This window comes from Mobula birostris, chromosome 7 (assembly GCF_030028105.1).
Source record: "Mobula birostris isolate sMobBir1 chromosome 7, sMobBir1.hap1, whole genome shotgun sequence".
Taxonomy (NCBI): domain Eukaryota; kingdom Metazoa; phylum Chordata; class Chondrichthyes; order Myliobatiformes; family Myliobatidae; genus Mobula; species Mobula birostris.
In genome coordinates this window covers 26,979,476-27,002,915 of record NC_092376.1, presented here as the reverse complement: position 1 = coordinate 27,002,915, position 23,440 = coordinate 26,979,476, and the positions used below count along the sequence as shown (strand labels likewise).

The 23,440-nt window shown below is 39.4% G+C and overlaps 1 protein-coding gene across 7 annotated transcripts in view; it reads right to left on the bottom strand.

Moving 5' to 3' along the window:
• Positions 1-23,440, bottom strand: part of alg8 (ALG8 alpha-1,3-glucosyltransferase) — a 51,805-nt gene that overhangs the window by 1,655 nt on the left and 26,710 nt on the right. For 4 of the 7 annotated variants that reach the window (XM_072262775.1, XM_072262770.1, XM_072262777.1 and 1 more), the window contains exons 2-12: positions 19,828-19,906; positions 18,834-19,027; positions 17,232-17,341; positions 16,567-16,634; positions 15,828-15,954; positions 14,201-14,304; positions 11,705-11,825; positions 11,315-11,454; positions 10,383-10,522; positions 8,402-8,499; positions 547-619 (exon numbers count right to left, since the gene is read on the bottom strand). In XM_072262775.1, coding sequence (XP_072118876.1) covers positions 547-619; positions 8,402-8,499; positions 10,383-10,522; positions 11,315-11,454; positions 11,705-11,825; positions 14,201-14,304; positions 15,828-15,954; positions 16,567-16,634; positions 17,232-17,341; positions 18,834-18,937 — 1,085 coding nt within the window. In that variant the 5' untranslated portion in view covers positions 18,938-19,027; positions 19,828-19,906. The other 3 variants (XM_072262771.1, XM_072262774.1, XM_072262772.1) reach the window with 3 other exon arrangements.

The following is a 23,440-nucleotide window of genomic DNA, read 5'->3' as shown; positions in this document are numbered from 1 at the left end:
GTCCTAGATGCTGGGGAAGCATGTACCTGACATGTATATGCCTTGCTCCACACTCGCAGTATCAACAAATACTCAATATTATTGGAAATATGCCTTGCTCCACCCTCGCATTCTCGACAAACACTCAATACTGTTGCGACTCTTACACCCAGACATCTTTCTATTTAGTATATCATTTAAAGGTACTTAAAAGGGCTCAAGGAGTTCATCTCTGAAGAAGCTTTAGTTCATGTGTTCTAATATCTTCAAGTGGTTTTGTAAACAATCTTCTTGTTTGAAACTCTCATGTTAATTGTTTTAGAAAGCTTTTGCTACTTTAAGAGGTTCTATAAATGACAATTTGTTGGTGCTGGCCATCACTACCACCAGAAAAAGAAGATATTGATTTTAGAATTTGAGGGCCCCAAGAGAATAGGAGATACACAAAAAAATCTCCATTGAGATGTATTTTTAAACACTATAATATTTAGGTAATGATGTTGTAGAACCATACAATATATTGTTCACATAGCAAAACGGTTTCTGAAGGAGGGGGTTTCAATTTACCTGAATAAAGCTCGCAGAGCAGAGAAACTGTATATAGTGAAGAGCAGCATGAGGCAGATTTTAATTGGCATCTCTAAAAAGAAAAACAAAAGATTAAAACAAAAGTCAAAAGCACAGCATCAACCTCAACGTGAGATGCATAAGTAATTCACCAACCTGTCACAAACAAGAGAAATTCTGCAGATACTGGAAATCCAACACACACAAAATGCTGGAGGAACTCAGTAGGCCAGGCAGCACCTATTATCCCGTGTTTCTCCCTCCCCTCTTCCCCACCTTTTAAATCTAGTCCTCATCTTTTTTTCTCCAGTCCTGCTGAGTTCCTGCAGCATTTTGTGTGTGTCACCAGTGCTGTACTATTACTAGGAAGAGGTGCAGTCGACGTTTCAGGCCGAGACCCTTCGTCAGGACTAACTGAAGGAAGAGTGAGTAAGGGATTTGAAAGTTGGAGGGGGAGGGGGAGATCCAAAATGATAGGAGAAGACAGGAGGGGGAGGGATAGAGCCAAGAGCTGGACAGGTGATAGGCAAAAGGGGATACGAGAGGATCATGGGACAGGAGGTCCGGGAAGAAAGACAAGGGGGGGGAGGACCCAGAGGATGGGCAAGAGGTATATTCAGAGGGACAGAGGGAGAGAAAGGAGAGTGAGAGAAAGAATGTGTGCATAAAAATACGTAACAGATGGGGTACGAGGGGAAGGTGGGGCCTTAGCGGAAGTTAGAGAAGTCGATGTTCATGCCATCAGGTTGGAGGCTACCCAGACTGAATATAAGGTGTTGTTCCTCCAACCTGAGTGTGGCTTCATCTTTACAGTAGAGGAGGCCGTGGATAGACATGTCAGAATGGGAATGGGATGTGGAATTAAAATGTGTGGCCACTGGGAGATCCTGCTTTCTCTGGCGGACAGAGCGTAGATGTTCAGTAAAGCGGTCTCCCAGTCTGCGTCGGGTCTCGCCAATATATAAAAGGCCACATCGGGAGCACCGGACGCAGTATATCACCCCAGTCGACTCACAGGTGAGGCGTTGCCTCACCTGGAAGGACGTTTGTCCCCCTTCGCCCACATCTCAGCGAGTTCCGTGTTCGCCATGATGCGGAACTTTTCTTTCTCCGTCTCCAAGCCTACTTCTTCAGCAAGGACTCTTCCACCCCCACCGATGACCCCTTCTCCCATCTTCAACCCTCCTCTTCTTCATGGACACCCCGCTCTGGTCTTCTGCCTGCTCTGGATCTCTTTATCGCTAATTGCCGACGGGACATCAACCGTCTCGACTTCACCGCACCTTGTCCCCATTCCAACCTCACTCCTTCGGAACGCTCTGCTCTCCACTCCCTCCGCATCATGGCGAACACGGAACTCGCTGAGGTGTGGGCGAAGGGGGACAAACGTCCTTCCAGGTGAGGCAACACTTCACCTGTGAGTCGACTGGGGCGATATACTGCGTCCGGTGCTCCCGATGTGGCCTTTTATATATTGGCGAGACCCGACGCAGACTGGGAGACCGCTTTACTGAACAACTACGCTCTGTCCGCCAGAGAAAGCAGGATCTCCCAGTGGCCACACATTTTAATTCCACATCCCATTCCCATTCTGACATGTCTATCCACGGCCTCCTCTACTGTAAAGATGAAGCCACACTCAGGTTGGAGGAACAACACCTTATATTCCGTCTGGGTAGCCTCCAACCTGATGGCATGAACATCGACTTCTCTAACTTCCGCTAAGGCCCCACCTCCCCCTCGTACCCCATCTGTTACTCATTTTTATGCACACATTCTTTCTCTCACTCTCCTTTTTCTCCCTCTGTCCCTCTGAATATACCTCTTGCCCATCCTCTGGGTCCTCTCCCCCCTTGTCTTTCTTCCCGGACCTCCCTGTCCCATGATCCTCTCGTATCCCTTTTGCCTATCACCTGTCCAGCTCTTGGCTCTATCCCTCCCCCTCCTGTCTTCTCCTATCATTTTGAATCTCCCCCTCCCCCTCCAACTTTCAAATCCCTTACTCACTCTTCCTTCAGTTAGTCCTGACGAAGGGTCTCGGCCTGAAACGTCGACTGCACCTCTTCCTACAGATGCTGCCTGGCCTGCTGCATTCACCAGCAACTTTGATATGTGTTGACCAAATTACATGCAGCTGCAGAATTCCTGTTGTTTGCTGTACTATTACTGAATGGTTAGAACAGAAAACAGCACATGGACAGGCATTTGGCCCACCATGTCTATGCCAACCGTGATCCCAATCTAACTAATCCCGTCCATCTACATATCCTCTTTTTCATGTTTGTCCATCTGTCTATCTAAATACAGTACCTCCTAAATTTTGCCTTGGTATCTGCTTCTTTCATTTTCCTGGCAGCACGTTCTAGGCACTTACCACTCTAACTCTAATAAAAAAACTTGCCTTGCATATCTCTTTTAAATGTTCCCTTTCTCACCTTAAACCTATGCCCTCTGGTAGTTGACATTCCTATACCGGGACTTAGCATAGTTGCAGGGGTAACTGCCTGCTGGAGGATCGGTGGGAGGAACGAACGGACAAGTGAGTCATGGTAAGAGCATCCCCATGGAAACCGTAAAGGTGTAGGGAGGGGTAGATGTGCTTAGTAGTGGGAATCCATTCAAAAAGCCAGAAATTACAGAGATGATACCGTACTGTGCAAGACTTAGACACATATATATAGCTAGGGTGCCTAAGACTTTTGCACAGTATTGTACTTCATCAACGTGGAGCGGAGAGTCAATTTGTAAATCTGGTGGGAGCAAAGGATGTTGGGAATGATGAGAGTCGAGCACAGGAGGAGGGGTGTGGGACAGGAGGCAGAGAAGGAGTGTCGGGGCGGGTTGACATGAGTGCAGACATACCCAGGCCTGAGACACCAGCCAAGGTTATTTGATTCCAAACAATTGGTTTATTGATCATTACAGAATGTCTCTCTGGTGCTTTCCACTCCCTCCCCTCTCCCTTCCACATTTCCCAACAATGATTCCCCTCTACTTGTCCCCTTTCCACTCTCAGTCCACAATAGAGACCCATATCAGAATCAGGTTTACCATCACTCACATATCACAAGACAAAGGAGCAGAAGTAGACCATTCGGCCCATCGAGTCTCTCTGTCACTCCACCATGAGCTAAATTATTCTCCCATCTAGTTCCAATTTCCAGCTTTTTCCCTATATCCCTTGATACCCTGACTAATTAGATACCTACCAATCTCCTCCTTAAACACCCTCAATGATTGGGCCTCCACAGCTGTATGTGGCAACGAATTCCATAAATCCACGACCCTCTGGCTAAAAAAATTTCTCATCTCTGTTAAATTTCTCCTCATCGCCTCATATGCCACGACATACATTATTTTTGCGGCAGCAGTACTGTGCAATACATAAAATTACTACAGTAGTGTGTAAAATCTTGGGCATCCTAGCTAAATATATGTGCATAAGATTTTTGCACAGTACCTTCTGTTAAATGCAGAGGCTCATGGGATAGTAAGTGACAATAAGGGGGACCCTATCCCCGTTATTCTGGGGAGGATGGGTGAGGGTAGTCCTGCAGGAAATAGAAGCGATGTAATAGTGGGTGGCATTGAAAGCAGTGGTGAGGAGGGAGCCCCGTTTTCTGAAAAAAGTGAACATCTCATATGTCCTGGAATGGAGAGCCTCATCATGACAACAGATGCAGTAAAGGTGCAGGAACTGAGAGAAGAGAATAGTACCTTCGCAAGTGACAGGGTGGGAAGAGGTACAGCCATGGTTAACAATGAAAGTCAGTGCATTTGCAGAAGATGTTGGTTGATAATCTGTCTCCTGAGATGGAGAAAGAAATATCAAAAAAGGGAGGAGAGGTGTCAGAAATGGACTGAGTAAATTTGAGGGCGGGGTGGAAGTAGGTGGTGAAGAGATGAAATTTGAAGCAGGAAAGGGCACCAATGCAGTCGTAAATGTAGTGGAGAAAGAGTTGAAAAACATGCCAGTGTAGGTTTGGTACACAGATTGCTCCACATAACTAACAAATTATTCTTGGGTGACCTGACAAATCTATTGTCCCCAGCTTGTCAATCATCCTAGACTCCACAGCAATTTCAATTTTCCAAAATTGTACTGAGTACATCCCAATTTCACTTCCTAGCTCTAATTTTAAATTATACACATTTTTTTTTTGGATTCCAATACCAAAAGAAGTAGTTTCCTTGTTTTTATTCTGAAAGAAATAAAAAGGTTAAGTGACTACATTCAGTGGCTTGAGTTTCTGTGATTTTATTCCATGCAATCTTTTTAAAGTTCTTGAATAGGCCTCTTCCTCAACTTTCTAAATACAAAGATGACATACCAGGTTTAAGCAATCTGTTAATCCTTTCAACTGTTCTTATTCATTATGTTTATTATGCTTTATTATAATTATTAACCATTCTTATCATTCTTGCTAATCTGTAAATCAATATTTACTTTCTAAAAGGTGGTACCTAAAAAATAACGCGTAATATACTTCAAATGGTGATTCTTTTTAATTGAAGCATTGCAAAGCTTTGCATAAAAACCATGCTCACATTAGTATGAAAAGTAATTTGAAAAGCTGCTTCTCCAACAATGAGGCAGTTATACACACATAACAAATATTTGATGTAGCTGAAGCTTTTAGTATTTGGGAAATTTAGACTGGTTCAGTTGCTTTGTAAGTAAAACTGCCAAATATTATACTGCTAATCCAAGTTCAATAGGTAGACTTTGGCAAGTGCTATTCTCAAGAGGGGTAGGAATCAGGCAAAACAATATTAGTGACATTTTCTCCCAAGATCAGTATCCAATGACCTCACATACACAATAAGGTATCTTTGGAAAGAGGCAAACCAGAGGTAGGGGGAGCTACACTGTAAAAAAACAGGTATCTGTTGCCCAACAATGTGTTAACCACCTAATTAAAGTCACCATTTGTATTTACTTTTGTGCATTTGTCTTCCCTCTTCTAGGCAATGATATTCTGAGGCTTCTTCAGGATGAAGGGGAGCTTCTTCATGGTCGAGGGTATATAGTGAATAGACTGCTGCACTACAATCTAACCTTAGAGTATTCACTGCCAGAGGAAGTCACTGGATAATAATGGAAAAAGGTTAAGACCAAATGAGTTTTCATCCCGAGCAACACACACAAAATGCTGGAGGACCTCAGCAGGTCTGGTAGCATCTATGGAGAGGAATAAACAGTTGTCATTTTGGACCGAGACCCTTCACCAGGACTGCCTTCTTCAAGAGTTTTAATTCTCCCCTCTGCGTATAAAGATTCAGATACAAGAACGGAAATGCTGGAAGACCCAGCCAGTTTTGGCAGGATCTGTGGAAAGAAGAATTAGTCAACATTTTGGGCCAGCGACCCTTCCTTGGAACTGTGGGGTGAGGGAGAAGAGTGGAGACTTTACTGTTTAAAACAGAGCTGGGGGGAGGCTTAAGGTGTAATACAAAAGGCTATATGAAGATAGGTTAAGAAAGTTCAGATAATGAGGAACAAATACTGACCACGAACAAGACATTTCAATAGAAAAGGATGAGAAATTGACATAATAATGGGGAAAAATGGGAATACAGTTTACCTGAGGTTGGAGAATTATATAACAGCACTACAGCACAGCACAGGCCATTTGGCCCACAGTACTGTGCCGACCTTATAACCTACAATAAGATTAATCTAACCCTTTCCTCCTACGTAGCCCTCCATTTTCCTATCATCCGTGTGCCTATCTAAGAGTTTCTTAAATGTCCCTAATGTATCTGCCTCTATCACCGCCCCTGGCAGTTGCTTCCATGCATCCATCATGCGTGTAAAAGTCTTACATCTAATACCATCCCCCCAATACATTGCTCCAATCAATTTAAAATTATGCCCCCTGGCTGTCCACTCTATGTATGCCTCTTATTATTTTGTGCATCTCTATCAAGTCACTTCTCACCCTCCTTCGCTCTAAAGAGAAAACCCCTAGCTCACTCAACCTAACTTCATGACACATGATCCCTAATCCGGGTAGCATCCTGGTGAAACTCCTCTGCACCCTCTCTAATTCACACACAACATGGAAAGTATAGCACAGAAACAGGCCCTTTGCCCCACAGTGTCTGCACTGCCCAGAGCAGTATTTAGTAACATATTTTGTACAAAAGTCCTAGACACAAATATATAGCTAGGGTGCCTAAGACTTTTGCACATTCTGTAGTATACCCCACCCTCATCTTATTATCCTCCAGGTCCTTCTCTTTCCTGAATACTGATGTGGTGCTCATTTGGTGTCTTACCCACTTTCCAGCTGAGTGGTCTGACACTTTCCCAGGAACCCTCTTATTTTTTAATGTATGCAAGTATGAAACGCCTTGGAATTTCATTCTAGGGGATTGCAAAGTGCCTAGATTGAAGATTAGATGCTGTTTTACAGTACTGTGCAAAATTCTTAGCAACATATATATAACTAGGGTGCCTAAGCCAGTGATGTTGTGGGGATGGAACTGGACTCTCTGACGGTGGTGTCTGAAAAGAGGATGCTGTCCAAGTTGCATGCCATCTTGGACAATGTCTCCCATCCACTACATAATGTACTGGGTGGGCACAGGAGTACATTCAGCCAGAGACTCATTCCACCGAGATGCAGCACAGAGCGTCATAGGAAATCATTTCTGCCTGTGGCCATCAAACTTTACAACTCCTCCCTTGGAGGGTCAGACACCCTGAGCCAATAGGCTGGTCCTGGACTTACTTCCTGGCATAATTTACATATTACTATTTAACTATTTATGGTTCTATTACTATTTATTATTTATGGTGCAACTGTAACGAAAACCAATTTCCCCCAGGATCAATAAAGTATGACTATGACTATATGACTATGACTAAGACTTTTGCACAGTACTGTACATAGAACATAGAAATCTACAGCGCATTACAGGCCCTTCGGCCCACAATGTTGTGCCGACCATGTAACCTACTCTAGAAACTGTCTAGAGTTACCCTACTGCATATATTTGTCAATGTGGAGCAGAGAGTTTGCAAATTTGGCAGAGGCAAAGGATGTTGGAACTGGTGAGGGTGTGGGATGGGTTGGAGAGGAGTGCCAAGGGTGGGGGCTGGCACAGGTACAGACACACCCAGCCCTGAGACACCAGGCGTGGTCATTTGATTCCAAACAACTGGCTTACTGATCACTGCAGAATGTCGCTGTGGTGCTTCCTGCTCCCTCCCCTCTCCCTTCTCCTTTTCCCAACCATGATTCCTCTCTCCCTGCCCCTTTCCCACTCTCAGTCCACATTAGAGACCCTTAGCAGAATCCAGTATATCATTACTCACACATGTTTTGAAAGGTTTTTTTGTTGGAGCAGTACAGTGCAACACTTATTACCACAGTACTGTGCAAAACTCTTAGGCACCCTAACTATACACAGTATATATGCCTAAGATTTTGGCACAATACTGTAATTCACCATAATAGTGGAGAACGCTGCAGATAAGACAGGTCAAAACAGGAATGGGATTGAGAATTGAAGTGGTGTACAACAAGAAGCTCAGGATCACCTTTACATATTGAGTGCGCGTGCTTCTGTCTGGTCAGGACATACTGAAGCTGGAGAAAACTGTAAAAGAATTTGCAAAGGCTCCAATTGATACCCTGTTTAAAATCAGCTAGGTCAGTATTAAACTAGGACTATCTAGTTTGTCCATTTTAGTAACTCACCAGGCAAAGTTACCTGGTTGAAACACTCGTAGAGTATTTCTTCATCACTTTTAATGTAGGAATTAACAATTAACAGATTGTTTTATTTCTTATGGACAAGCACATATTAAATAGTTATTAAATTTGAATGAATGTCTTTTCCTTACCTGGTCCCGTGAAGAGAAGTGGGAAGAGGGAAAAATGCCCGGTTGTTACTAAGACAAGATATATTCCTGCATCTTTTCTGTTTTCCACAGCAAACAAGCTAAGGGTTTAAAAGTAAAAAAAGAACATGAGGCTTATGAAGTATGTGACAAAAGAATCCTGTGTAAATGCTAAATTTTAACTGATAATAAGTATATAGCAGCACTACTCTGAGTTACCTAGAAGAGTAAGAAACTCACATTAAATATTTTCCAGCACCTATTTTACTTACTGTTAAATGTGTAAGATTCAGAGCAATTATTTTTTAAAAATGTATCTGCATAACTGCCAGCTGCGATTGATAAGTTAAATCAGTTCCAGCTGATCTAATGGGCTACCAGGAAATTTTAAAAGTACATCTTTAGATTAGTGCTTCAGCCACTGTTCCCTCTAAACTGTATGGGTGTGTGCTTGCGCAGAAACTGAAACGCTCCCACGCACACAGCCTTTGTTGCCGTGCAGCTGTGATTTTTTAAAATGTTAATATAATTTTGAAATCTTTTAATATATTTGTGAAATACTCTATAATTAATTATGTCTTAATGAACATAATCCATAAATTTTCTAAATAACAAACATACCATAACTTTACTTTGAAACATGTTTGAGCTTCAACATATTTATATCTTCTGTGTTTCAAGTTCCAACACTGTTACAAATTGCAACAATAAACACAAAATTTAAATTAAGATGTTCAATGATATGTTGAACTATGTACTGTACTTAGAAACAAAGAATTTGAAGAACTGTTGGTTCTTGTTGACGTTGGAACATTTCAAGCTTCTAGTGCTGACCGCAAATCTGCATTCAGTCTTATGAATTTAGTCAAATGTAAATCCAGAAACAGACTAGAAGTGGAACATTTGGATGATCTAATGAGGATTAAAGCTTATGTTTCATCTGGAAATGAAATTAATCTGGATAAACAATGGATATGTATTAAAAACAGATGAGAAAAGGCTTACAAAATGCAAGATTTTCTTTGTTGTATTGAATTTTATTACACCATTCAATTAATAAATAAAATCAAAAGTATGTGATTTTTCAGTTTTCATTCTAAATATTCATAGAATGCACATTAAAAAAAAACAAATTTAACATGCCACGCAGTTTTCGGGCCATGTAAAAAAATTCCTGCTCAGAGCAATGGTTGGTCTGCACAGATGTAAAAACAATATTAGAGGGAACATTGGCTTCAGCTCAGTACAAGAGTGATCAGCCACTTAGGCACCAATGTCCCAAAAGGTAAGTATTAAATTGAAATCTGAGTTCTACTAATTGGCAGATATCAGAGTTATTGAAACTAGTGGACGTTAAATTCTGATTTAAGAATGAGGCAACATGAGAAACTACAGCCAAACATAAGCACCAGGTACGGCACTGGAGTGGCCAAGTTGCTGGATCTGCATCCAGAGTTCTGTAACATTAATGCAGAGGTATGAGCTTGAATCCCATTATGGGAACTGGAGATTTTCTGTTCAAATACTTAAATAAACCTGGGACAAACAGCTGGTATTGCTAAACTGAAGACTGAAACTAATAGATGTGCATATACTTGGTGCACTAATGTCCTTCAGAGAAGGGAATCCCTCGATCTTAATTAGCCTCTCTCTCTTTTAAACATCTCCTGCCCACCAATGTGGTTATCGCATTCCTGCCTTCTCAGTTCAGGAGCAACTAGAGACAGAAAATAAATGCCAGCCTTGTTAGTAACATGCAAATTGTGCATATGAAAAAGAACTATAAACAAATATAAATTAAAATGGATATAGTTCCAGATTGCTATTACTTGGGTTGGATTGCCGGTAACGGAGACCTACATGTGGTTTCTATTTAAATATCTCTACATCACTCCATCCAATACCCCAGTCTGTCATAATAGTAATACATTGCACAAAATATTACTCTCAAACAACATTCTCCAACCAATGAAACACAAGGTACCTCAAAGGCAGTATAGCGATGAGAATGGCCTTTTCATGTACATGCCAGCCAAACACGAATGAGCCCAATGCACAAAGAATTAGGCACTGGAGGAATCCTCTGGGTCCTCGAGGCTTTAGCCAAAGATGGAAAATAGCAGGCTTGAAACAGAAAATACAGCGGTACAAGCTATTAATAACTGAAACTAAAGAGGGATAATGTCTTCTCTCAGCTACATCAAACATACCTTCTTTAAAGTCAATGTTACCCAGGAAACTTAACCCACCAGCTTCCCATCAGCAAGAAGAAAATACACTCGGTGGCCAATTTCTCAGGTACCTTCTGAAACTATTAAAGTGGCCACTGAACATATGTTTATAGTCTTCTGCTGCTGTAGCCCACCCAGTTCAAGGTTCGATGTGTTGAGTGTTCAGAGATGCTCTTCTGCACACCACTGTAGTAATACTTGGTTATTTGAGATTTGTTGCCTTCCTCTCAGCTTGAATCAGTCTGACCATTCTCCACTGACCTCTCCCATTAACAAGGCATTTTTGCCCACAAAAGTGCTGCCCACTGGATCTCTTTTTTGTTTTTGCATCATTCTCCGTAAACTCTACAGATTGTTGTGCGTGAAAGTCCCAGGAGATCAGCAGTTTCTGAGATACTCAAACCACCCGGTCTGGCCCCAACAATCATTCCATGGTCAAGGTCACTTAGATCAGATTTCTTCCCCATTCAGACATTTGGTCTGAACAACAAATGAACCTCTTGACGTTGCCTGCGTACTTTTATGCAGAATTGCTGCCACACAATTGGTTAATTAGATATTTGCATTAACAAGCAGGTATACAGGTGTCCCTAATAAAGTGGCCACTAAGTGAAAAGTTCAAAGGTTATCAGGAGTGACTGAATCACACAGCGTGAATTGTGAAAGAGCATATGCCGGTACTGACCATTATCGAGAACAATGTGCAGATCAATGTCGCTAATGGTGACACAGAAGGAAGGACAGCATGCTGGAACTCCTGGACTAATCCTCCTGTCATTGATGCCTTTGAAAATAGAGCAGGATCCAGTAACTTCAGCTTCACAGCTGCAGCAGTAGCAAAAGATGTCTGTCAGATACTAGAAGAATTAGTTTTTCGTCTAATAAAATAAGTTAATGAGCAGTTACAGTCGAGGCATTAAGGCCATTGAAATAAGATAATGTTAATCCAGTAAGAATCAAGATCTGAAATATAGTTTGTGGGATTATTAATGGTTTTTAACATGAAGATATGACGTTAGTTTTCATTATTATCAGCAATTTTAATGTCTGCATAATACATGTTTGATGGCCATACCAATGACGGACAGTACTTTATCCACTACATTGTACAAAGCCCAGAAATTTGGGGCCCAATATGCATGACAGAGGCCTCGCTTGAAAGGGAAAAGGCGTGCAAGCACCTGAGGCAACTGACCCTGAAAAAGAAGCAAAGATTAATTATTACACAGTTTGGGCAATTATTTATCCTTGCAATGCAATTTTCTAACAAAATATATTATTAAGTAAAGACTTAACACATGGCTTGATATTTACAATATTATATGTTAAATTATGCATTTTCAAACTAAAAACATGCTATTATGTATAATCTTAATGTAAAACATATTTCAAATAATCCAGTTTCAAATATATGCTTTGACTTACTTTCACAAAAAAATCCATAATTCAAACTTATTTTCCAACATAATAATATATTTCCAACAAACTCCATATTAAAATTTACTTATTAAAATATTTGAAAGACATTGTTTACACCAATCCCAAAGAAAATAAAATCCAAAAAACAATTTATTGCAGAAGGTAAAAATAGCCTATTAGTTACGTCCCAGTAATGGGATATCTAATTCTGACATATACTGACAATGTGGAAAATTCAAGATCTGACATTAATGCATGATGAATCGGATACTCAGAACTATAATCAGGGTTTGGAGAGATATAGCTGGCATTGAAGAAATCATTATAGATAGGATATTAGAAGTCCACTTATATTGCAAGCAATGAGCATCTCCATCAAAATAACCTTTCAGGGAAAGGTTGTATCATAGAAGTCACTTAGTCTAAAACAGCTAGTCCTCCTCACCTGGCCTTTGTGCATAGCCATTTGAACACTACTAATGAACCTGCCTCCACCAAATCCAGCAGGGCATTCCAGATCCTAACCACTCCTTTGACTCTTCTGCTAGTACCTATGCAAATGGACCCTTCGTGGTTTTAAATACTTCTATCAGCCCACCTTTCAACTTCCCCTATTGCAAGGAGAACTTCAGCTTCTCCATTTTATCAACATTAAGTAAAATTTCTGTTCCTTTAAATAAATTTTATAATAATATTTGGTGTGGAGTTGCCATTGATTAGAAATGTAGACGGACTAGTCATAAGAATGTCATGGCTGCAAGAACAAGAATAATAGTTTGGCATAGACTAGATGGGCCCAAGGGCCTGTTTCTGTGCTGTAGTGTTCTATGACTCTAAGAACCCAGAGCCTTGGTATTCCACAGCCACTGTTCTAGCATCTCCAAAGGTCATAAGCCAATGAGAAAGATGACTTTTTTAAACTTGAAAAATAGTTGCAGGTACAATAGCACTCTAGAACCCCAGCATCACACAGGACAAAGCCAGTTAGTTGACTGTTTTACTTCTAGGTGCTAAATTGTGACTGGAAAATGTGGCATTGACTGAATGCATTACAGTAAGATCTAACTTTTTTTGGCTGTACTTCCAAATCAATAACATCCACTATTTAAAAAGATCATTCAGATCCATCATCTTCAAACACCATTGAGTACGACTCGTTAAAACAATGTCACATACATTACTGCTGGGTATAAATAGCACTTTTACCATTATAACGGATTACAATGATCAGTTAGGAAGCTTAATTCACATCAGGAAAGGTACAGTTTAACAATGCTAGTGAGTGAAAACTTTCAACTATAATTTGGAATTAAAATGTGGTTTCGCTTGACGTGTAGTGTGTACAAATAGTAAAGACATACATGGGCTTGGCACATGCTTTCAGTAAATCTGGAACTGGTTGAAATGCAACTCTTTAAGGTGAATTGCCCTGGAACATCAATTTCCATACAATCCTGTAAAGTAATCTTACCTTGCTTGATATGGGTATATTCATCCATCTTTATTTCTAAACCTAGTGGATATAGTACATGGCTGCAAATGGCTGCTTTTCCTTTCTGCGTATAATGCGCCATCTCCTTTGTAGACTGTATCCTGGATAAAGCCACCTGCTTGTGTCCTTTTCACACTGTAAATGGTTAATTTCACTACTTATGGTAATTAATCTTTTATACACTCTTTAACATTTGTGCTTGTATCCAGCCATTTAATTAAGTAGGTGCCTCCTCCTGCAAATTTTCAGCAGCTATTTGAATCGCTCCAGATCCAAAATGATTACAAACATAGAACATAGACCAACTCTTTGGTCCACAATGTTGTGCCAAACATTTCACCTACTCTAAGATCAATCTGACCTTTCTCTTCTACATTGCCCTCCATTTTTATATCATCCAATTTATATCATTTAAGTTTCTTAAATGTCCTAATGTATCTGCCTCTACCAGCAAACCGGGCAGCACGTTCCACGTGCCCACCACTCTCTGTGTAAGAAACCTACCTATGACATCCTATGATATTAAGTTGACATCATAGTCTCATGGCATTGCAACAGAACTGCACATTCAGACTCTACATGAACAAATCTGTGCTCACGTACATTACCTCCAAGTACAGAGTACAATGCTTTAAGTTCATTTATCAAACTTATCTTTACCATGGCAACAAAGGGTCCAAATGAAGCAACAAAGACAGAACAGACTATAAGTCCCAAGACAAAAAGACGGGAAAAGCTGAAACTCCTCCACTGGATTGATCCATCTTAAAAGTAAACACAAGAAAAAATATCAATCTACAAATTTATGATATTAAAACATTAGAAGGCAGAGACAAAATTAAGTAATGTGCTGCATTTTAAAGCTCCAAGAATATTTACCACCAATTCTCCTTTAGAACATTCAAATAATTCTAAAATGCATCATTGATTCTCTTCATTTTTTCTTTGAAAGGATTTTTAAATAATTATTTCTTACGTAAAAGCACGTAGTCAATTTGAATCAGTTACCAAAACTGCATTTCAGGATGCTGGCGATAATCAAAATATACTAACCTTTAACAATATAGAAGTCCTAAGAGGCTAGCAAAACAAATCCCAATATTTTTCTTAATCCTAATATTAGAATTAACAATACTAATTTATTGCAATAAACTTTTGAGCAACGGACACAAAATGCTGGAGGAACTCAGCAGGTCAGACAGCATCTATGGAAATGAGTAAATAGTTGATGTTTCGGGCCGAGACCCTTCTTCAGGACTGAGAAGAAAGGAAGAAGATGCCATTTCAAAATGCTGAAAGGTGGTAGGTGAAGCCAGGTGGAGGGGAAAGGTCAAGGGCTAGAGAAGAAGGAATCTGATAGGAGAGGAGAGTGGTTCATTGGAGAAAGGGAAGGCGGAGGGGACCCTGGGGAAAACAATAGGCAGGTGAGAATTCCTAAGCTCTCAGATTCCTTCTTCGGCCACCCACCTGGCTTCACCTATTACCTTTCAGCTAGCCTCCTTCCCCTCCCCCCTCCTTTTTATTCTGGCATCTTTTCCCCTTCCTTCTCAATCCTGAAGCAGAGTCTCAACCCAAAATCCATAGATGCTGCCTGACCTGCTGAGTTCCTCCAGCATCTTGTGCCTGTTGCTCTGGATGTCCAGCATCTGCAGACCCTCTCATGTTTATGTTAACTTCTGAAAAGCTTTGTTACAACAGGATCATTGATCAGTAAGTTTATAAAGAAGGAATAACTTGGAATTAGGAAAAAAGAAAGAATATTTTAATATAAAACTAAGTGACTAGTTGAAGTTGCAGCAATCACCCTTTTAGGGAGAATTAAATCAGTGTGAGAAAAAAGTATGTGCAGTAATTTCTGTATTAATTTCTTTTGATTGTTATCTCCCGATGAAGTGGAAACAAACAACACCAGCTGATTAACAGTGTAGGGGATAAAAGTGGTTCATAGGTTAAAATTTCACTTTATGAGGGAAGGAGCATAAATGTGGTCTACCAAGTTGCTCAGTTGTATTAAGAAGTTATGGAGGAAAAGCCCTTGGAAAACATTAAGACTGAAAATACTGATGTGAATCAGTAAATTATTATGTCTTTCCACATCTGTAATTTTCATATGATTAAGCTGCAAAGAATGCATATACAGCTTTTATCTTTCCCCCATCACCGAGAGAAACACCTGAGACAAATGTCGATAATTTGTCCCTGCTTTTTACTTACAACTGAAAATCAAATAACAAATCACACTAACTCGTATCTTAATCTTAATCTGTTGGAAAAATGAGCTCAGTACCTTGTTTACTCTTAGTGAAGCAGTATGAACGTAGCAGATATATACCATAAGCAGGTGCCACATAAAGAAAAATATGCTTAAAGTTCATCAGGACTGCAAACAGTAAAGCACTTTCCAGATGTCTTCCCTGTAATTAGATCAAATATTTCAAGTGTTTCATTTCTGCGATTTTTTTTCCATTTCTAAAATTACCAAGGGTCATAATAAAGAAATTGATAGTGCAATGGACACCAATTGAATGGGATTAATATTCAATTGTTTAAATTAACTTCATTTTTCAGATCTTGAATTGTTTACTACTCTTGACAAAATGCCAAATTGCTTTGGAGCCAGTGATGTACTTTTTAAATGTAATTTCTACTTTAGTAAAGGAAATGGAGTAGCCAATTTGTCTAGAACAAGCAGCAATATGTTAATGATCAGATTTTTGATTTTGTAATGTTGATTGAGATGGAAGTACTTTGGTATGAGATATGAATATTGATTAGGATAACTGTCCGCTATTCTTTGGAATAATGTTCTGGGATCTTTAACATCCAATTGAAAATGTTGAGAACATTCTGATTTAATGTCACTTCCAAAAAAAACTGCAGCATCATATGTTGCGCCCCTCAGGGTTGCATTGAATTTCCAGCCTTAATCAGGGGTCTGAAGTGGGCTTTGTCATTCAGAAATAGAGGGGCTGTCAGCTGACACATGTCATCGCTAACAAGTGATTATACTGTGTTTCCTAAATTACCTGAAACATCCTCGCAATGGAAAGAAGCAACAAGCCAAATAAGAAGCCATTGTACTGAAAATGAATATCTAGGTTTGAATTAAGAAATAATACATTATATGTGTGTTTGTAAAAGAGCTAACAAAAAGAGAAATGCATGCATATCTTTTAAAGATAAAAACATTTTTTCTCTTTCTCAATTTTCCCCATGGTCTTCACCATCTAAATCTGCTCCCAGCTTTGCAGGTAAACCTCTTTTCAGCTGTAATAACAGTGAATCTTAACATTCCACATAATTTCTACTCAGACACTCAGTAGTATTTGAAATTTTGGGCAATTTGCAACATCCCACCATTCCAGGAAACCATAACAAAGCTAACAGTCAAAATACATATTTTAAAAGAAAACAATGTTATTGAGATACTCATAATAAATATCCACACTTAAGAACCCAATTTTTAGTGAATTGGTGAAGTGTCTGTTACAGATTTTACGTATCTGTGGCATTCTGTCATTTGCTTTGCTTCAGCAGCTGGGACAGAGCTTTGCCAGTTCCTTACTTTGTGGTAGTACTGTGATGCAGGAGACCTCAGAAAGTCCGGAACATTTTGAAACATCAACAAGATAAAAATCTTGCCTGCACAGCTTGGTTGTTTTAAAAGATGGATTCTATAATATAAGGATACGATCAATAAGCAGTAATCCAAAGTTCCAAAGTAACAGCACTGCAAGTATGAAATCTGGCTTCTCCAGTATTTCCTTTGGTTCCTTTGTTCTATTTATGTTCTTACAACACCTTTAACAGACAAAAAATATGTAAATCTTGATTATGTTCTTTTTACCTTTGAACTAGATAGTACCTGACAACTAGACAGCATAGTTGCTTGACAAAACGTGTTTCATTTTCCTGAGGAATGTTGCTTTCTATCAACTGGACAATAAGAATCATGACTGTCTTTTACTAGCTGTTCCTTTTAAATGCCCTAACCCAGTATAGACTGAATTGTCCCAACCAAGGCTAATAAATAAGTAGGAATAATAGGTACTGTTTCTGAACTATAAGTTGGACATTTACGCTGCTTACTGAGCTGTCTTGCTTATCAGCAATTAAAACAGTGCTGCTCCAGTAGCTTCGCAGATAATGCACAGTTCAGCAAAAAGGCTGCAAAAATTTCAAATCCATGCATGTCTGCGCTTCAGTCATATTAGAGTGGAAAAACAGAGAAAAGTTAAATCAGAGCAGTTATCCCTGTGGAAAGTGCACATGTAAAAATCAGGGATATCACAATTGAACTTCTGTAGTTAAACAGACTAAGGCTGAGGAATGATAATTTGGACACTTTAACAGAACATTGCCAAAAATCACAAACCTGCACCTCCAGAAGAGAAATAGAATCTGTATTTTGTTAAAATTGAATAACGTTCAGTGATGACTCAATTCCAAAGCAGGATATTTTTCAAATACTTTCCACACGGCTCATGAGTTGAAGAGTGTGGCAGAGTGTTGGTAGGTGGCACTTAATCCCAACAAATACAAGGTTACAGATTTTGGAAAAAATAATTAGGGATAAAACATATACAGTAAATGATGCATGACCAGGGAGACCTAGGGGGTCCAAGTCAATAGTTCCCTGAAAGTGGCAACAGAAGTGAGATATGGCATATAGAGATTAAGGCACAGAATGTCATAATTGGGATGTTATATTGCATCTTTACAAGTGGGTTAGGCCATTCATGTCACCACTGTGGGTGTGCTGGAGAGAGAGTGAAGTGGAGATTTACCTGGATTGGAGGACTTTAGTTATGGGGAGAGACAGCTTAGGGCGGGCTTCTTTACCCTAGGTGTTGCAAAGTGACCTGATAGAAGTACACAGTATTATAATAGGCATTGGTAGGGTACATAGTCAAATTCCTTTTCCCCTGGTAAGTAGTATCAAAAACAAGAGGGCTTAGTTTTAAGGTGAGAGCTAGGAAATTAAAAGGAGATTTTATGCTTGATTTTTTTAGCATACTCAGAGAGTGGTTGATATTTGGAATGTCCTGCCAGAGGAGATAGTGGAATAAGAGACAGTTACTACATTTAAGAGGCATTTAGAAAACACTTAAATAGGCAAGGCATAGTAGGATATGGTCCTAATGCAGGGAAATGGGATTAGTACAGATAGTCAAATAGGTCAGTATAGACATGAATGGCTGAAGGGCCAGTTTCTGTATTGTGCAACTCTAAGTCTCTAATAAATGACAGAATGAAATTTTAAAATAAGTATAAAGGCAATTTTAAGACATACTCTATTACTCCATAAATGAATACTATATCCATGGTGATCACTGAAAGTCGCTGAAACAGTATAGTTGCATTACTGGCATAATTAAGGTTCTGGACAACCAGCATTTCCTTATCGAAAAATTGAGCAATGAAGGAGAGGAGGTATTCAAACCATGCAAAAAATGGTGGATAATCCAATGTCCATTCTGAGGTCACCTGCATTTTGGGAGTAAGGAGGGAGGGGTGAACGAATGATGAGGAATTGGGAGAGAAATGGCGAAAATAGAACATGTTATACTTTACCCAATAAATTGCAATTGTCATAAAGCACGAAACATTTTATATGAACTGAGATACAACATTTACTGAATTCATATAACAATCATGAGGCACGCAGCATTTGTTGGTCTTGGTAAAATGAATATTTTACATCATACTAAGATGTACAATAAACAAGAAATTTGGATTTACTTAGTCAACAATTGAAATTGTCCAGTTTTACTCTAAATATACCTTGTATATAATGCCCAGATTAATTATACAGGCACAAATCCAATCTTATCTTATCAAAAGTAGAACAAAAGAGGAGCAGGCTGATCCCTTGCATTAGAGGACAAAATTATAAAGAAATAATTAGTAAGCTTGTAAAAAAGTAGAAATTAAGAAAGTATTATCTTCTGGAAGAGAAGTGACTAAGTGAGGTAAGATTATAATTTTATGTAATTCATTAAGTTAAACTGTGATTGCAGAGCTGAGGGCAGATGATAAAACCAACAAAAAGCACATATGGATCTAAAAGTTTCACACAAAAATGGCTTCGTTTTTGGAATTTATTATTTAGAAAATACATGATGAACTGGACTGAGTTCTTCAGAATGCATCTAACAAAACATACTGATGGGCCTTACAACCCATGGCTAAACGGTTATACTAGGAATAATTGCATTGTTAATTAACATAAGTCTCTTTCAATCTTTACACATTAGGAGAGCTATCTTTAAAACATCAAGACTTACTTCATAATACCACTGTGAGACAGGTAAACTGTAAGTAATGGCCAGCCAGTTTCTGTGGACCTCAAAGTCTGTTGAATGACTATAAGTGAAATAAATAATTAAGTATTTCATGGAACCAGATGAATAATGTATATTTGCTGAATAAGAGAGTGGAAATCATAAATGCATATAATTAGTTCTCATTTCATGGTCAGACATTTTGCTGTAGGAAGCCTAAGTATCAATTACATGTAATGTAAATGCTAAAATATAACAATATTCAGAGTCATTGTGAAAACAACATAACTAAATTTTCATTTTAGTATCTCTGTATTTCATAAACATGAAGTACAATGGTAGTTTTACTCGTCTAGGAATGAGAATTGCTAATTTTGCTTGAAATGTACAACCTTTCATTCCACCATAATAATATGCTGGGTAAACATAGCCATTTCTTTCTCTAACGTAGACAAGAAGAGGATGTTTCCTACAGTGGGGAGTCTAAGACTCTCCAAAACAAGAGAGCACAGCTTCAAACAGGATGTCCCTTTGGAACAGAGATGGGGAGGAATTTCTTTAGACTAGAGGGTGGTGAATCTGTGGAATTCATTGCCACAGAAAGCTGTAGAGGCCAAGTCATTGGCTATATTTAAATACAGGTTGATAGGTTCTTGATTAGTAAGGGTGTCCAAGGTTATGGGGAGAAGGCAGGAGAACAGGGTTGAGAGGGCTAATAAATCAGCCAAGATGGAATAGCAGAGCAGAGACGATGGGCCAAATAGCCAAATTCTGCTCCTATGTCTTATATTCTAATGTAGACTCTTGAAATTGAGGGAAACTTGCTTTTGTTCTAATTTTATGGGGTCTAAGATGACGGGTAATGTCACTCTGGGACCGGCAGACTCTAGGTGGGGCAGGAGGATCTAACAAGACATAAAGATGTGTACTTTGAGAGATGCCAAGCTTTTGTACAGTATTAGTAAATGGACTTGTGTTTTTACTACCACCTAAGTTCCCCATTTTGAATGGATGGATGCCCACAGCATAGTGATGATATTACACTCAAGGAACTCTGAGAAAGAATCCTTTCCTCTGTCCATGAAGTAATTTCTTGCTGTGACAGAGTTGTCTGTTTCAGGGTCAGGTATTCGGTATGTGAATTCACGTTAGTCGAGATGGGGCCTCAATGCAGTGGGAGAGGATGGAAATTGGATTGCCCACAATATCAGAGAATCTGGAGGTCTTACAGAGAAAGCATTAGTGTTATGCCTCCATTTCTCTGAGGTGCCTAATGTAGGTACTCCATGTCACAGTAGCTGGAAGGAAAGAGTTAAATTTGATTCCTTGTTAGTGCATGCTAAAATGTATAGCACAAAATGGAAGTTCGTAAGATAAAATGGAATCAGCTTAGAATGTGGTAATGGCCTGCTTTCCCCCTTATAAACCAATGGTTTCCACATCATTCAGATTAGATACTGGTGAAGAATGTTTTCCTCCTTACAAACCTACTGTCTCTATTTCTAAGTTGTGCGTGCCCAAGCCAAAGGTCACGAAAGACAAAAAGGGGCTTTGAAGAATATAAAAAAGGGGCAATCTCTGTGCAAAAGGTGAATGTTCTCCTAGGCTGGGCCATAACTAGTGCTGAGAGCTACTGCGAGAGACAGAGACAGAGTAGACAGCTCCGATGGTAAATTGTGCAGTATTGCTTTGTCTCTTTTACTATATAACTTTAATAAAGTACCTTTAATACATATACAGTGCCTCTTCCATTTACAAATACCTGTTGCTGCTGAATCCAAAAAGAACCAGGAATGACATCTTAAAATTTCATTACATCAGCATACAAGAGAAAAGTGGTCACTACTGTTGGATTAGACTGTATAATTGTTATTTTCCTATGCAGCCTGTTTGTATTTTATATAACTACCTATATACAGGTATCTGTTTAATGTTTCCTAGTGGTCACTTTATGTATATGCAATTGTTCTGTCTCTTTCTGAAAACTTAAGTGGTATTTTATTATTTGAAAAGGAGCTATCTGATTGGTTAACTCTTATCTATACATCTGAATGGAATGTTTCTTATCTGTGGCACATGAAGGGCTGAACACATTGATCCACCAACTTCTCATTCCTTTCTTCTTTGTCCCTAGGCTCTCCTGCTACTGCCTTTTTCCATTTCTCTTCGTTCTATTAGCGCTTAATAAAACAATCATGAAGCAACAAGTTTTATGTCTTTGTCCTGACTTCTGAAAGAACCTTGAATCAAAAACATCAGAATTGAAGACTTCAATTTGATACTAGACACACAAACCAGAAGGTCTATTTTCAACAGTATAGCAAGAGATTACTGGTGGACAGAGGTAAATCTTTAAGGATGAATTCAAAAACCTCCTTTAAAAAAAGTGCAATATGCCTTATTGGGAAAGTACCTAGTCGAAGACTTTTTAAAAAGAGAAAAATAATTTTTGGGATAGCATTAACCACTTCAGCTTCATTTATTGGGAACAAACCGAAACTCAGTGTAAACAGCAAAAGGAACATAACACCACAAACTACCGATCCACCACATTAGCCCCTCTACCTCATCAGTGACAGAGTCTGCAGATCCAACACGGGCTTATCAGCCAGCTTGGACTGAAGTACATGTAAATCAGTCTTTATCTGGTTAGGACTTAGCATAGGGATCAGTAAGATACCGGAAAAGACTCTTCAGTCCATGGCATTGTGCTGAATCACAACTAGGTTTGATATCGCTGGCATATGTCATGAATATTGTTGCTTTGTGGCAGTAGTACTGTGCAATGCATAAAAAACTATAAAATATTATAAGAAATATACATATATAGTTCGTAATTCATTAAAATAAATAGTGCATTAAAATAAGTAAAATTAAATATGTAGTGCAAAAAGAGAGCCAAAATAAGTGAGGTAGTGCTCATGGGTTGGTTCATTGTCCGTTTAGAAATGTGAAGGCAGAGGGGGAAAAAGCTGTTCCTAAAACGTTGAGTGTGTGTGGCTTCAGGCTTCTGTACCTCCTCCCTGATGGTAGCAATAAGAAGAGGGCAAGTCCTGGGGGTTCTTAATGATGGATGTGCCTTTTTGAGGTACAGTATCACCTTTCGAATACGTCCTCGGTGCTGGGGAGGCGAGTGCCCATTACAGAGCTGGCAGGGTCTGCAACTTTCTGCAGCTTTTTCTGACCCTGTACAGTGGCCCCTCCACACCAGTAACGGAACTAGTTAGAACATTCTCATGTAGAAATTTGCTAGAGTCTTTGGTGATATACCAAATCTCCTCAAACTCCTAATATAGCCACTGAAATGCCTTCTTTGTAATTGCATCAATATGTTGGGCCCAGGATAGATCTTCAGGGATGTTGACACCCAAGAAGTTGAAACTGCTCACTCTTTCCACTGCTGATCTCTCAATGAATCTGGTGTGTGTTCCCTCAAGTCCACATCAATTCCTTGGTGCTACTGACATTAAGTGCAAGGTTGTTGTTGTGACACCACTCAATCACAGACGCTGCAGTGCTGTCCCAGTCCTGCTCACACAACCTGGAACATCTCATGATTAAGTGTCGATCATTTCATTCGCTGCAGGAGATTCCAGCAACCCTTTTGGTAGCAGTG